This window comes from Lemur catta, chromosome 12, assembly GCF_020740605.2.
Source record: "Lemur catta isolate mLemCat1 chromosome 12, mLemCat1.pri, whole genome shotgun sequence".
Lineage (NCBI taxonomy): Eukaryota > Metazoa > Chordata > Mammalia > Primates > Lemuridae > Lemur > Lemur catta.
In genome coordinates, this window is record NC_059139.1 from 24,529,402 (window position 1) to 24,545,656 (window position 16,255).

Consider the following 16,255-nt stretch of genomic DNA (forward strand, 5'->3'; position numbering starts at 1 on the left):
GAGATGGGTAAGCATGGATCAGACCAAGAAAGGCATTATGAAGGGGCTCATATGCACACTGAAGGGAATAGGGAGCTATGGGGAGTTCTAAGCAGGAAAGGGGCTGGTAGTATTTGCTTTTTTGAAAGACCATGCCGACTTCTCAAGGAACACAGAGATGGATAAGACAAAGTAGCCATTCTCACTGAGCTCACACCCCAGTTCGGAAGACAGAAATATAAAATTACATTAGAAGGTGATATCATCACTATAATAGTAGAATTAGGTTCAAGGCATGGGATAGTCCAGAGGAAAGTCTTATTAATTCTCTTTCTGAGATGATGCTTAGAAGGAATAACATGAGAGAAAATACTTAGAAAAGGAGCCATCCAATAATCCAAGGACCTCCAGAAAACATTCAATCGTGGGATGATAGGTTCAGTGTTGATGGAAAGAGGCCACACATGTCTGGTCGTACTATAATTAGACTTTTAGCCCCCTCCCTCTCAGGCCAGTGGAGTGGCCTTCACTGTCAAGGCCATTCTGAATGTTCTGCTATATCCCCTAGAGGACAGTTTTCTGCTCCAACAAATTCCACTCTCAAAAGTATTTTCCTTGCACAATTTAACCTCTTTTAGCCCAGTTTCCTAGTTAATGCCTGTCACATGCCTGAGCTTCACTCTTGACCTCCAACTTTCTAAAACAGGGGTTCTCAAAACTATGCATGGTGACTCATTAGAAGGTAATGAAACTGGTTGAGTGGTCCTGGCCAACAGGTTTTCAAAAGTGAAATAGAAAAGAAAATACCGGAGATTATCACACATATTATGATAAAATAAGAATTACTTTGTGAAACTCGTGTTTCAGTTGCATGTGTGCATGTGTGTGTGTGTATGTGGTGTTTACTGAGTCATGATGCCCAATGTGTGTCTTCCTGTGGATATTCAAAAACATATGAAAACATAGCTCTGGGGTGTGACGTATCTGGAGCATATTTGAAGTTCAACAGGCTTCATTTGCCACTTTCTGGATATTTGATTAAAGTACACATAATAGAGTCCTCTCAATGGCTGATGATACAGCCTTTCTTTGTTCTTAGAATTTTAGAGTTGGAAATGCCATATAAAGTGTTCTAGGAGAAAAAGGTCTAGTCCAGTGTGTTTCAAGTTATGGGCCACAACACTTCAGTTAAGTGGTGACATCACTTTAGTGGCTTTCACCAGCATTTTTATTTTTAAAAAAGGAGAAGAAATGAAAGAAAAGGGAGAGAAAGAAAAGAGCAACATGAATAACACAGTAAGGTCAAACATTTTTTCTTGAAACATTTTTTCAGCTTTGTACTGTTATATAAATCATATACATAACTTACATATTTGTATGTATAGGGATATCGGGTTACTATAGAAAAATATATTTCTTACTGTGGGTTGAGGTCACGAGGCACTAAACTAAGTCCAATCTCCTATCCCGTTCAAGAAGTCACTCTTACATCAGCATCCCTGATGGATGGCCACCTAATTTTGCTGCAATACAGCCACTGACACAAGGCTCATCTCTTCTGAGGCAGTCAGCTTCCTTGTCAGCCACTCCTAATAGCCATGGAAGGGTTTTCCCACCACTAGCTTTTCTGTACGGAACCACTGAGCCTCCTAGTTCAATATGGAAAACTCAGAAGGCATCTACACCATCTTTATTTGACACATGATCTCTCTCTTATCTAAAGACACTTCCCTGTGCTTGCCAGGCCATCTCCACCCAAGCCAAGCAGTACCAGCACTTTGAATTCTGCCTCAGGTGGAGAAGGGTCTAGAATACCTCCCGCTGAGTGATCAACATAGAAAACCACCTCTCCCTAGGATATGGGCACTGGGCCTTTTCAACAGCAGCTAGTCCAGAGAATTCATATTGATCTTATGACCAATTTTTAAAGTCTGAATGTATGCCCCCACCCTCCCACCGCAGATTTTTGTTAACACCAGGTTTTTTCTGTCTTATTTCGATGCAAGTGACTTTTTAGAAAAACCTAACAAATTTTATATATATCCTGCTAAATTTCATTCGGGTCGACTTTGCCCTTTTGTTTCTATATATTGAGATAATTTTGAATTTTTACTCTGTCACACACCTTATTTGGGGAGGTCACGTCCCAGGCAATTATGTACATTCTTTAAAATTCTTCTGTTTATTTTAAATACAACCTGTTATAAATCTTCTTCTGAGTTTGGACTGCGATATTCTTTTCTGTTTCTAACATTTCCATAGACGTTTTCCATTAAAGGTGAGGAAACACAGCTCAACCTTCTTTACTATCTTGAGGACTTTTTTTCCCCTCTATCAGATTTTTCTTCTCCTTAGCCACTTGTATTGTTCTTAGAAAATCCTTCCCATATTTTCATTTGCCTATTTACCCTTCTGAGTCTCTGTGAGACATGTGGTACTCCAGGTGGACTATTAATTTAGAAACCCATTCAAACAATAGTCAGTAAATATTTTTCAACATTTATTTGGGATAGAGGCAGAACATCTAGGAAATGCAATTAGTCTTTCTCATTTTTTCATAAGACATTCAGTAAGGCCTTTCAGGGAGTTTCAGAGGCTGATTTTGTGTTCTTTTGGATGTGACTCCATCCTGAGAAGGACCTTGAGGAATGACAAGAGGGTGTGTGTGCTTGCACACAAATACCCATATATCTTGGGTGTAAATACATACATATCGATATCCTTGCCCATTCACTTACCTTAGATGACCTCACCTGATATTGCTGGGATTGTTGATAAAAGTTATTTATTAAAAGTCAGTTAAAATCAGAAATCATTTATTTTAAATGATACATAACACCTTAAACACTCTATTTTTAGATAAATTCTATAAATGTACATCAGTTCACCACTCTTTTATTATAGGGCTAAGATCCTTTTTTAAAAAAAAAATGTGGGTCCACTGATTGTGGTGTCCCACTGATATTCTTGCCCAAACTACCTACAATTTCTACTTGCAGTTGTTTCACGTGAACCAAAAACTTAAAGGCATTTTCAAAGCTGAGTGCAGAATTCTAGAATTTTATATTTTTTTCCTAATCTTATACAGTTGCCTTGTTTTACCTAGCTCAGAGGCAATTCATTTTTTTAGTGGTTCAGTTTTATCAAGTCTTTCAAAACCATGTACATCACTTGTGTTTTTATATTCATATTTCACTATTTTTTGTAATATTAAATTAAATAACAATCACAATAAAATTAACACACAGGTCACAGGTAGGTTAAGAAATAAACACAACTGACTCTTGATAAGCCGGTAGCTCAATTGGTGGAAACAAATGTGTATCTTTGATTAATTTGGGAAGTTGGTTAAGTAGAGGTTGATAAGGAAAGCTGTGATTATGTGTATATGCAGAGAGGCACTACCATAGACTAATTTACCTGCTAATGGCTAATGTTTTTATATGTTGTACCCATCTTTTGTATGGGTACAAAATGAAATGGTCATTTATATCAGGGATCCATATTATTTATTCCCTTTAGATATTCCACATGTAGTTCGTGCTTAATAGATTCACATCACACACACAGCTGATGTTGCCCACTTCAGTTATCCAAACTCAAATATTATATATTCAAATTCTTAAGTTCTTCATGGTGCTCATAGACTTTCCTCAGGGTTCCAGGTCACAAAGACCCAATCAAATATAGCTCTTGAAATATGCTATTTTGCACTGGCTTCCTGCCAACCCTTGAATGGACTATTTCTGCACTGATCCTCACATGTATTATCTCCCCAATAGATTATAAACTCCCTGAGAATGGAACTGTGTTTATACTTCCATGGAGCCTCCCAGAATATAACTTTTGTGATAGATGCCTGGTTGAGAACCATTAGTCACCTGCCAATTGACTAGCCTAAGATCACCTATGGGATTTGAGGGTACCAAGAAAAATGATCACTAAGGTTGATTCACTAAGGTTGAGATCAGCAATGGGCAAGGTGTTCAAAATGCCACAAGAAGGAGGATGAAACAAAGACATCCCATACAATGGCTCTGTGACTTTGGGTAAATTATTTTCCTTCAGTGTCTGCATGGGTAGAATGAGACTAGACCAGGTCAGTGCTCTTACAGCTTTTGAGATCATGATTGTCTTTGAGAATCAAGTGTTCACATATAAAATCTTGCATACAAGTTCTGAGAGTCCCTCAGACACTTGGACCAAATGATCTCTAAGATTCCACCCAGCTCTGATAACCAGGCTGGATGCTAACATTGCCAATGGTGAGTGACAAAATGAACCAGTGAGCCTTGAGTACTTGAATCAACGAATTGGATTTTGAGTAGCCACTGCTGGCCACGTTGTCTGTGGCCCACCCAAACTTCCCTGCCCAGCCACCTCCCAAGGGCTGAGGCTTAGGGTGCCCGGCCCAACCCTACCCCACTACTTGGCAAAGTGCTTGAAGTGCATGCCCTGCTGGTGGCCATCTGTCTTCACCAACGGTGGCAGCACATTCTCAACTTCTCCCCAGTAGCCTTTTCATTGTTGGAAAAATTGCTGAGATAGTGTTGCTATGGTGATCTGACTTTGTAGTTAGGATAAAGTGATTTTCTTTAGTCAAAAAAGATAAAGCTATTGTTGAGGATGATTTAAGACAATACTTTTGCCTGGTTATCTCTCTCTCTCAACCTCACCTTTGCACTTTTGTACCTTAAGAGACTCTAACAGCATTCAAATGAAAAACCCATAACGAGATCAGAGACAAAATGTTAAAGGTTTTGAACTGGTATTCAATCTCTGTGAACTTCCCTCTCCCACTCTGTATAATGAAATTAAATGTTAATGATTTCAATCTCTTACTCGCTGAAAATAGAGTTTTCTTTCCTACATTAAACGAACAACACATACAAAATCATCTCTTTTTTGTTTTACTGTAATTTTTACATGAAGATTGTTGCAGATATTTGCAGGTGGCCCTGGGTAAATAACAGCCCATTCTGAGACCAGGTAGGAGTTATTTCCTCTATAAATATCACAAGGGAAGCTTAGCAAAGGATAACAGGAGAGTTTTATCTAAAGATCACATCTTTTCTGACTTTGCTTTTAGGGATCCCCTGTGGCTTTCCTCTGTGAAGGGATTTTGTTCTAATTTGAGTTTGTAAATGTGTTTCATTCCACTCACTGAGGTTTTCTCTTTGATGATAAAGTTAGTTTACATGAGAAGCACACCTTTAGGAAAAGAATGTCAGGAAGAAGCCAGCCCTGCTATGTCCACGGGCTTACCCTCTGAACTCTGCTTTTCCACACACGTAGCAAAACTACTCAGCATGGTGATCCTGAGGAAGCATCCATACTGGGTTTAAGGAACTGAGTTTGACATTCAGCAATTCTTGCTAATGAAAAACTAGGCGGGCACATGTTAAAGAAATCTGTGGTTCATCCAGGCATCTCCTTTTAGCAAAATCATTCCCAATTTCTTTGCCTGGTAGGTTGTTCATCAGGGACAAACATCAAACTTCTTGCTTCCTGCCTTTTTCTCAATATTTATAAGCAGAAATGTTTAACAATAGAACAACTGAGAGGTAGCCAGGGAGCAAGCTAAAAAGTGGAGAATAACCTCCTACCCCCTACTGTCACCCCAATTCTTCATCCAATAGGAAGGATTTTATAATCCAACCTCATCCCATCAATCAGAGTTGGCCTCATCATTTATCAGCCATGTGACTTTGGGCCAGTTACTTGCCTATTTATTCAGTGTCTTAGTTTTCTCCTCTGCAGAAAAAAAAAAAAAAGGTGGGGTATGTGTGTTTAATATTAGTACCTCTGCCTAGGGTATCTGTGAGAAGTATATGAGTTAAGATATTCGAACGATGCTTGGTACTTTGAAAGCACTTGATTTATTAGCTATTAACACAAAACCTTCACTCCACTGAGGCCATTTGTACTGTCCCGAGGCCGTGCACAATCATTTCCAACTTTTATCCTGTAGTTCTTATTACCTGGAATGCTCTTTTTCTCTCCTACCACTAGGATGTCCACATAGAGCAGCACTACCCAATGGACATACAATGCAAGCCTACACGAAAGGTTACATTTTCTAATAATAGCACATGTGAAGAAACATGTGAAATTAATTTTAATGTTATAATTTAACCCACTGTATGCAAGATATTTTCATTTCAACATGTAGCCAATATAAAAATTATTGATGTATTTTACATTGTTTTTTTTTTCTTTAAAATCCAGTGTACACTTTATACTTACAGTGCATCTCAGTTCAGACTATCCACATTTGAAGTGCTAACTCGCCATGTGGGCTAGTGGCACCATGTTGGAGCATGCAGGTATAGAGTAAGCGGGAAGCCAAGGTTGTTAGCTCTGACAGTGAGTCCGTTACATAATGGCTAGCACCTGCTGAGTGTTTACAGTATGATACCAGATACTATGCTGAGGACATATACCTTATTTCATCTTTTTGGTCCTCCTAGGTAGGTGCTTTTATTATTCCTATTTTACAGATGGGAAAACTGAGTTTTGAAGAAGTAGAAGCTAGTAAGTATTAGAGTCAGGATTTGAACTCAGCTCTCTCTAACTCCAGAACTTGCACTCTTCCCTTCTGTATACTGTCTCCCAGATGAGAGCTGTAAGCAAAGGTCTGCCTTCTGCATACACAGGGTGCTAGGAAGGACATGTGAAAACTCAGCAAGTAGGCACAGTTGTACAAGTTGTTAGGAGTAAGAATGTCCATGTACAGATCCTTCTTGGGTTTTCCCATGGCAATTCATGCAATTAGTCACCCTATAAAACTTATATTTGTTTATTTTGTGAACAGATTGTGAATAGATGGAATCTGTACTCTTCTGACCTCTGGGGATGGGGACTGCCAAAGAGAGCCTTGTTTACGAAACATCTGGAAGGCAGAGTCCTTGAAAATGAATTCCTATGTGAGGACCTTTTCATTGTAGTCAAGGCTGTGCTAGGAAAAGTAGATGGTCTTAAAACAGTGTTTAAAACTGGCCCTAAAAATGATCTACTTGCTTTTATTGGCAGGGACTTACAAATGATGACCTATGATTTAAAATCAGGATCACTTTCAGATAGGAAACGTTCACTCATTTTTATGAGTATTGCTTCCAGAGTTTAAGTAGTTTAAATGCTGTTGGTTTGCAGAGCCAGCTAGCTTCCCTTCCCTCTGGTATTTCTGAACTGCTGCCTCTTCTTTTTTTTAATCAATAAAGGCCAGATTTCGACAAGCGTTGGACCTTAATCCAAGAGCAGATCCAGATGGACTCCATGGTTATCAAGGGCCTCCATCCAGACACCAACTACCAGTTTGCCGTGAGGGCAATGAATTCCCATGGCCCCAGCCCCCGCAGCTGGCCCAGCGACACCATCCGCACCCTCTGTGAGTACCGTGTCCCCTGAAGGGCAGATGTAGCTGCATGCTGGGGTCGCCTCACGAGGCCTCGCTTGACTGCGGTTTCTTGGAGCCCTGCAGAAGGACAGCCCGGGAGGGGGCTAACCGGGCTTTCCTCCTGTGGTTTTCCCAGCCCTTTGGAAGTTAGAGGCTCTCAACAGGGACCCAGGCTGTTTCTGGGTCCAGGAGGTCAGCAGGAGATTTATTTTTGCATCATCCTTGGGGAGTCTGAGCTCAGTTTTCTTTCACAATCACAGAAGAGACCACATAGCAACATGACATGCAGCCTTCCCCATCCTCTTTCATCTTTTGAGAAAATGAGTTCATCTTAAACCATAGGAGAAAAGACTGAGGCCCCCCGACTCTTCAGGGTTAGTGTTTGCCAGCAAATCGAGGCTGTTCAAGTAACATTAAGCCCTCTGAATGATTAGAAGTATCGAAGATGTCGCTGGAGTGCTGACCTCTAGCTGGGGGTCTCACCAATGGCGTTGGTTCTCACAGGGCCTCTCTGGAGACTAGGGGCAGCTTAGGCCAGTGTTTATCAAATCACCGGGGGATTTTGTTAGCAGTCAGAGTCTGTGTCTGGTCTGGGGTTTAACAAGCTCCCACAGGATGTCAAGAACCATGCTTGGATTAGCTCGGGCTTAGACTGCCTTGCCAAGCCCAGCCCAGGTTAGAAATTTGTGCATTTTGGAAATGGCAGTCATGTTTACATAAACCCAGAACTCTGTGTAGTTGAAGAGCTCAGAACTGAAACGTTGGCACTTTTTTGTTTGAAGACTAATCTTTTCAGTTTTGCCAATAAATTCCTCCAGAAGAGCTCTGCTGCTTCTCCGGGTCCCCTGTACCCAGGAAAGGAGGTCTCAGGAGAAAGCCTGACGGCGGTGGTAGCTGGCATTCCGCGGGCCGGCACAAAGCCCTGTTTTTATTCGTTGGTGGATCTGAATAAGGCACAAAGCCCTGTTTTTATTCGTTGGTGGATCTGAATAAACTTCTCCCCTCTTCTCATAAAACAACCAGGGAGCCGACTTCCAAGACGACTGCTGTTTTCAAGAGCAGAGATTCACCAGGTTCCCCAAGTCCTAGAAATTTTAGCTCTTTTGAAAATAACCATTATCCTAACCTTGAATATTAGGTCTCTTTCCTTCAAATTAAATTGTCAGGGTATGTAGTGAGGCCACACCTCCAAAACACACATACATTCACGCTATAAGTATGATCACCCAGCAGTTGTTTCACTCTTCTCCTTTAGAATTTAGAAGCTAAAACTCCCCAGGGTCATGCCGAGGATGAAGCTCCTTCTGTCTAGAAGAAATGCTGACAATGCTATTTCAAAGGCAGGCCTGGTTCGATTCTTGCTGGAAGAGATGGAGCCTATAATCTTTGGTTGAATTTTGTGATATATGGCCAAAAATTAGGGTAACAAAAGCGAGGGGATGATTGTACTTTGAAACGGTTTGTCTTTTCGTATTACAAACTGAGCAGGTACCCTGTGTGCCCACCCACCTCCCCCAACACGGGACTCCTCTCCCATTTTGTGAGCTGCCTCATGCTTACCTCTTTCTATCTATCCATTCGTATCCTCTCTCCATGGAGTCAGGAAAGGAGAAGAAAGAGGAAATACAACAGCTCTTGCTGACCTTGGTTATGGGTGTGGAGACTGGAGTTGGGGAAGGACTGGTGGGTTGGGGCATCGCTCACGCTGTTCCTTTTTTAACTGGAAATACTGGTCTGGTCTTGGAGTTTCTGATCATTATTTCCCCGTTGCTGGATCTAAGTTTTCTGGATTAAGTGGGATAAGGTATGTGAAAATGCTTTACAGATATGTAACATTTTTATTATAATTGGTCTCTTATGTGAAGTGAAATTTTATAATTTCAAAGTAATTGTGTGCAGTGGAGGTGGACAAAGCCATGCGAATTCAGTGAAAACTCTCAGATGTGAAATATTTTTAAGTAAATATAATTTTACTGCTTCTAGGTGTATATGGTTACTCAAATCAGGAATAGAATTTATTAGATGACCTGTTTCATAAATACATAAGAATGTGTTATTATTGGCATTTCAATTGTGGTTTTTCTCTTGATCACTTCTAATGTTTTAGGAAACCCTTTATTCTGGCACAAATTCATACTTCTTATTTTGGTATTTGTTTAGACTATTATTTTGCCTCCAAAACACTTTTTTCTGTACATAAAATTACCTAATTACCATATAGCACTATCTGAATTATAATAAATTCTAAGTATCAGAGCAACCACTGGGAAAGCCAGGCACCGTGCACTGTGCTGAGCACTTTGCCCATGAAATCCATTTCATCCTCACAGAAACCCTGTGCTGGAGGAATAGTATCCCCTTTTTACAGATTAAAAATAATCAAGTCTTTGAAAAGTAATGTATTTTGCTGAGATTGATCAATCTAAAGGCAGGATTTGAAGTTGGGTCTGGCTGCCTGCAAAGCTACTTCCCTGAGTCAGATGCAAATTAAGGTTATTATTGTTCTAATGCAAAGTGGCATGAGGTCAACAATTAGATAAAGGACAGGGGACAGTCCATGTGGAATATATGGACTAAGGAAGCTCTGCCAGCACAGAATAAAACCTCTAAAGTTGTTTTGGTTTTTGGTTGGTTTTTAGTTTTAAAACTTGTGAAGTATACTATACATATAGAAATAGGAGTGAAATGTATATGAGGGCTGAAAGTCAACCCGTATGCATCCATTGGTATAGCCCTGGTAGTTTTTAGCCAGCAACCTTTTTGTTGGACCCAAACCAAGCCAGTTCAATATTTTGAACACTACCTGAATGACTTTGTGAGCCCATTCTTGTTGCTCCCACTCTTCCCCGTCTATGAGGATGTTTGCTCAACTTGATGCCCGTTTTGCTCCCTGAACAGTCAGCTTCAGAACACAATGTTCAAATTCTCAGTGGGAACCCTCAGATCCCACCCCACACATGCACTCGTGGGGCTCCCCTGTGGCTGGTTTATCTGGGGCCTAAACTCACCCTCTTTTGTAAAGAAGGTTAATACTTCAGCCCCACTAACCAAGGAAGCATTTACTTCCCACTGGGCCTATTGCTGCCAGACCCTATTAGCAACTTAATTGCTTAATGGGGCAATTGGAAGACCTTCCTGCAGGTAGTTAATGAAAGCCAGGGCCCAATGTTGTCATTAACTAGAGCTCAGCTGAAGTGAGGAAGAAGGACGGTTTTGGTGGTTTCGCTGAAGTGTTGAGAAGTGTGTACAGTGTCCTCATCTTAGCTCCACAAAATTACAAGTAGAACAGGAAGGGAAAAATCAAGATTTTAGCATCCAGGTCCTCTAGTGAGAATGAGGATCACTTTGGTGACCTTGAATAATTATGATGCTACCCTGTATCTACATTACTTCCATCCTCTCGTGGGAGGCTTTCCACACAAATCAGCCCCTGTTTTGTCTCTATGAGGAAATACAGAGAACACCAAAATCACGATCTGATCTCTCACTCCTTAACCCCAACCTGCTGTGTTTTTTTCCTGCAAGAAAGAAACACCAGCATATAATTTGCCTTTGGCCTTGTAAATGAGGCAGTTGGGGTACAGAACTGGGCTTTGCAGGATGTATATTAACCTCATCTGTTGGTCACTGACTCACTGGGATCGAAGCTTAGTTTAATCAAAAAGGATGAAGGCAAGCGATAAAATGACTGAGCAGTAAATAATAGAAATGGCAGGAGTAAAAAGATTACATGTCTTTCTTTTTTTCAAAGAAAAAAATTAATTAAAAATAACTTACATGGGTGATCAACTGTAGGATCATATAACCTCCCCTGGGGTTGGAATTTTGTCCTACCACCCCAAACCGTTTAGCTTCCAGGGTTCTATCCCCATGATACACGGAGAGGTAGAAACAATAAATTCTTCACTGAAGGGAATTCGGTATCTTGGGGCAGTCGCTAGGAGGTGTTCTTTCTGTTTCTAGCAAAAGCCATTTGCCTTTCCTGCCCTAGGGCTTTGATATCTGCTATGTCCTCTGCCCGGAACTCCCTTATTCCAGATTTTTCCATGACCATGACCCCCTCCTCTCTTTCTTCTTTCAGACCCTTGACCAATATCAGTTCTTCAGACAGGCTTCTGTTATCTCAACCCCATTACCCTGCCTTATTTTCTGCATAGCACTTTCGCTGCCTGAGACTATTTTGTGCATTTTATTACGTGCATCTCCCCTCCAGGATAAACTCCACATTGGAACTGGAATGACTGATTCAGTGCTGTGTTCCCAACACCCTATACAAAGTCAGTGCTCAAAAAATACTGATTCCGTGAATGAGTGAATGTGACTTAACAAGCCAAAAGCCTGTGACTACTTTGGAGGCTGGATAACTCCTTCCTGCTACTGTTTGGGAAATTCAAAGGCAAGATGAAAGGAAAAAGTTGGTTTAGAAGCCCACAAGGCCAAAAGTGAATTTCCCATTGGCAAGGTTCATAGGCAAAGGGGAACTCCCAGAATTGCAATGTGGCATCAATAAGGAAAAGGTAAATAGAGTAAAGGAGGGAGGAAGGAAAGAAGGGAGAATGCAGATCCAGTGAATTTAAATTCAAGGCAGTAAGGATGGAAAGGAAGCCTTGGAGGAAAGAATCTAGTGATGAAGAGAGTACGATTTGCTAATGGGGTGATGAAGGCAGAGACATTTTCTAACCTTCTTTCAAAACAAGCCCTCAGTTTACTCCTGTGTTCTTTCCTGATCATTAGAATAAGCTTTAACTTTTCCATACTACCTTTTTCCTCTGGTCCTAATAAGTCTAACTGTGGTCTCAGATCCTCAGGGATTGCATAGGGAAGTTAAGAGAGATGTTTAGTTTTGGTTTGGTTTTTGCCATACTCTTCTCCCCATAATCTGTTTTCTTCTACAGTTGCAGAAATGTCCTCATCCACTGAGCTGAGACAAACCCACCCTGGCTCAAATCCATCAAATTTCTGCAATAAATCTGATCCCACGCTGTTGCCCCGCGCTCTCCCTTCCCACCCACTCTTCTTCTCCACGCCTTCCTGCTTCCTCGGTGCAGCTGCTGCTGGTTGTGTGTCTGTTTATGCCCTTTGTCACGCGAGTGTCCATGTGTCAGTCTGGCTTTTGCCTAGTTTTGCTCCCAGATTTGGGCCTGTGTTTTTCTTTGCCTGACTGTGTCCCCAGAGATTAGCTTGAGCACGCTAAGTACATGCTGTCACATATATCACCACAAAATATTAACAGGTTTTCTTTATCCCCAGTCACAAGTAAGGGCTCCTGTTTGGTACCAATGGCCTGAGTTGGCCACAGCAGTGAGCAGAGGGGAAGCAAGTGGAGCCAGAAGGTGTAGCATGTTCTAGGGATGGGTCGGAAGCAGTCAGGGTGTGCTCCAAAATCCCCATGACGTCTCAGCGCCCTCCAGCGGCTTCCATACTGCCTGCTGTCTCTCTTACTCAGTGCCTATGAAAAGTTCTTTCCAACCCTTGAGCTCTTCGCTTCTCCCAAACATCTGTTTCTTTAGACAGAGCAGAATCCGGCAGGCAAGTCTGGGCCTGAGGGCCGGGAAAATTCTTCTCTTATTCCCTTGCTGTGGGACCTCCTCGGGAAAGTTACTTAACCTCTTTGGGCCTCAGTTTCTTCCTCTCTAAAACTGGTACCATAATGCCTGGGTTAGGTGATATTTTTCTACTTTTCAGGATTATGTTGAGGAAACACATGTGGAGCAGAGGTTCTGACATCTGCTCACCCTTCCAGGTGAAGATGTTAAGTGCTCCCCCTCCATGCCCAGTGGCGGCAGGATGGCGTAACTGACATGGGTGACCGTCAGCGGGTCTGTAGCTTTTTCTTTTTCTTTTTTTTTTTTTTTTGAGACAGAGTCTCACTCTGTTGCCCGGCTAGAGTGAGTGCCGTGGCGTCAGCCTAGCTCACAGCAACCTCAAACTCCTGGGCTTAAACGATCCTACTGCCTCAGCCTCCCGAGTAGCTGGGACTACAGGCATGTGCCACCATGCCCGGCTAATTTTTTTTTTCTATATATATTTTTAGTTGTCCAGATAATTTATTTCTATTTTTAGTAGAGACGGGGTAACTCCTGACCTCTAGTGATCCACCCGCTTCGGCCTCCCAGAGGGCTAGGATTACAGGCTTGAGCCACCGCGCCCGGCCTGTAGCTTTTTCTTTATGACTCCAGGCCCTGAGTTTTGTTCTTGGGGCTTTAGACATTAGAGTGCCAGAATTGAGAAACAGAAGTCCAAGAACAAAAACTATCCTCCCTGAGAAGTGGAGGGCGAGAAGAAGCCATATGAGTTAAGTCAAATAGAATCGTGAAGCTGGGCTTTGGTTGTGTAGGGAGTGAAGTTGTTCCCGGTACCCTCTGAGCGTTTGGTAATTGAGTCTGTGAAATAAACTGACAGCAGTCAGAGGGACAGGAGAAAAGGTACACACTTTATAAGGTGCATGAGGGCATCACATGAAAGAAAAGTGAATACTTCCCAATCCCCTTGAGATCTAGAAGCTCATACACAGGGTAGAGGAGTTGGGGGTGTAGGTAACCTAGGCGAGAGTAAATGATTTGGGGGAAAGATGAATAAGCCTTCTGAAGAATAGGTGACAGACTGTGACAAAGTCTGTGTGGGTGTGGTGCCCGCCCCTCTCCTCTCCTGTGATAGTGGTTAATCTGGTTGCCGAGATTCCTGGGAAGGGGATGTTGCCTTCCTTGTGGAGGAGCTGTCTTTAGGCAGATTAGAGAAGTTCATGGGAAGCCTCTCTCTCCCTGCATTTGCTGCTCCCCAAGTGCCCTCAGTTGGAAGTCATTGGCATACCAAAGTGGCATATTTTGGGGTGGCATTTCCTGAATTCCTTCATTTGGTTGGTTAGTTTTGAAAAACTGCAGTGATCAGACATTTGGAGAATTAAAACTGCAAGATACAATGTAGTTTGATAACAGTAAAATTTCTTATCTCTCACCAGTTAAGCACATCCTAGATTCAGACAAAAGGGGGAAAAAACAAACAAACAAAAAAACTCCACAGAGTTACAGTATTGTGCCTCTAGCTTTTATTCATTTGTTTTTAATCTCTCCAAAATTAACCATTTACTTAGGGGTTAGCAAAGTTTTCTATAAAAGTTGAAATAGTAAATATTTTAGAATTTTTAGGCCAACTCTGCTGTTGTAGCACGAAAGCAGCCATAGACAATAAATAAATGAATATGCATGACTGTGTTCCAAAGAAACTTTATTTGTGGACCCTGAAATTTGAGTTTCTTTTAATTTTCATGTGTCGTAAAAAAAATGATTCTTTTGAAACTTTTTCCCAACCACCTAAAAATGTAAAAACCATTGTTAGCTCGTGTGCAAAACCAGGAGGCAGGATGGATTTGGCCTGTGGGCCGTAGTGTGAGGACTTGTGTGTAATACTGCTGGGGCTTTTTTTCCCCCCAAATTTTAATAATTTTTTTAGGAAATTTGGTAAATCCCTCTTACGTAGCAACTTTTTCAAGCTTGGAAGGAATCAATTAGCGCATACTAATGAAAGTATCCCCTGGTAGAGATTTCTGTGATTTAATTTTCACATAAATGTTCTTAAGTAAGAGACCTGGAGAGCCTGCAACCCAACTGCGTTGGAAAGGTTTGTGCTGCTCTTATCAGAGAAGGGCGAATAGAAAGCTGAGGAATAGGTTGCTCTGCTCCACATTACTCCAGGAGCTTGGGACAGGCCCATAAATTGGTGAGCTTCATGGATTTGTAAATCTTCAGAATGTAAGACAAAAAAAGACAATAGGAAGAGGAACAAATAATTTGTTTCACTCATAGCCTGGACAAACCTGCATTTTAAGTATGCATTTGTGCATAAACGTAACTTCAAATGTGATTTTACATTCAGAGTCTCCTCCATGGTAATCACTCTATTGATTTGCTAATGCCCCGATGCCTGTAAATCTGAGTAATTTTCATTTGCTCAACTTTATTGTCTCTAAAGGGAATGATTCACTTTGCTGTTTAAATACCCGCCACCTATTAATTGCTCTTCTGAGGCCTTTGTGCATCTTACATTATCATACATTTAGTTAGAATCAGTACACCAATATTTTACCCTCTCTAGCTAGATAGAGAAGAAAGACTAAAGCAAATGATAAGAAAATATAGTTTTCCAAAGAAAAGGAATCACGGTGCTCAGGTTTCAACCAGAGCATCTGTTCAGTTGGGTAATATTTAGTGGCCACAGGATGCACAACTGTATACTGTTTATTCCACTCCATGGATTTTTAAGCATTAATATATTGAGGTGATATATGCACTCATACATACACACGCACACACACACACACACACACACACACAAATATCTCAACTATTTTTCCCTTTCATCTCTTCTATTTACTTTATTATCCATTTTGTTCTCTTTCCTTAATACTCGGCATTTTATGGTTAATCTTTTCTGTTCTTTCCTTTGAAGCACTTCTTGCTTTTATACAGTTTTCCATTGGGATTGTTTCTTAGTGTCTGCATTTCTGAATCACTTAGGTTCTCTGATGAGAGAGGATGGTTTAGCAGAGAGAGAGGAGGTCTTTGAAATCAGCTTAACAGGGTGACAGACATGTAGGAGGGACCAGGAGGGACACGGCGCATGCTGGCTGAGTCTGATGGATCTTGTCTGATTATGCGAACAAATATGAAACACATGTGTACAGATATGTGCAAGTAAGAAGCAACTGCAGGAGAAATGACTTCTCTTACGATCTTAGGTGTCATCAGGCTCCTAGCAGGAAATAGAGGCACAGGCAATTGGGTGATCGGAAGCAAATTTAATGACGGGACTATTTGCAAAAGTTTGGGCAGGTGGAAAGAATTCAACAGGAGCAATTTTCACCATCTGGACAGATAGGGAGGC

General features: G+C 41.4%; 1 protein-coding gene across 1 annotated transcript in view; it reads left to right on the forward strand.

Annotated features, from left to right (window-relative positions):
* The window catches only part of LOC123648142 (pikachurin-like), a 62,425-nt gene that overhangs the window by 24,203 nt on the left and 21,967 nt on the right, over nucleotides 1-16,255 (forward strand). The window contains exon 6 of the mRNA XM_045565870.1: nucleotides 7,200-7,366. Coding sequence (XP_045421826.1) covers nucleotides 7,200-7,366 — 167 coding nt within the window. The remainder of the gene's footprint in view (nucleotides 1-7,199; nucleotides 7,367-16,255) is intronic.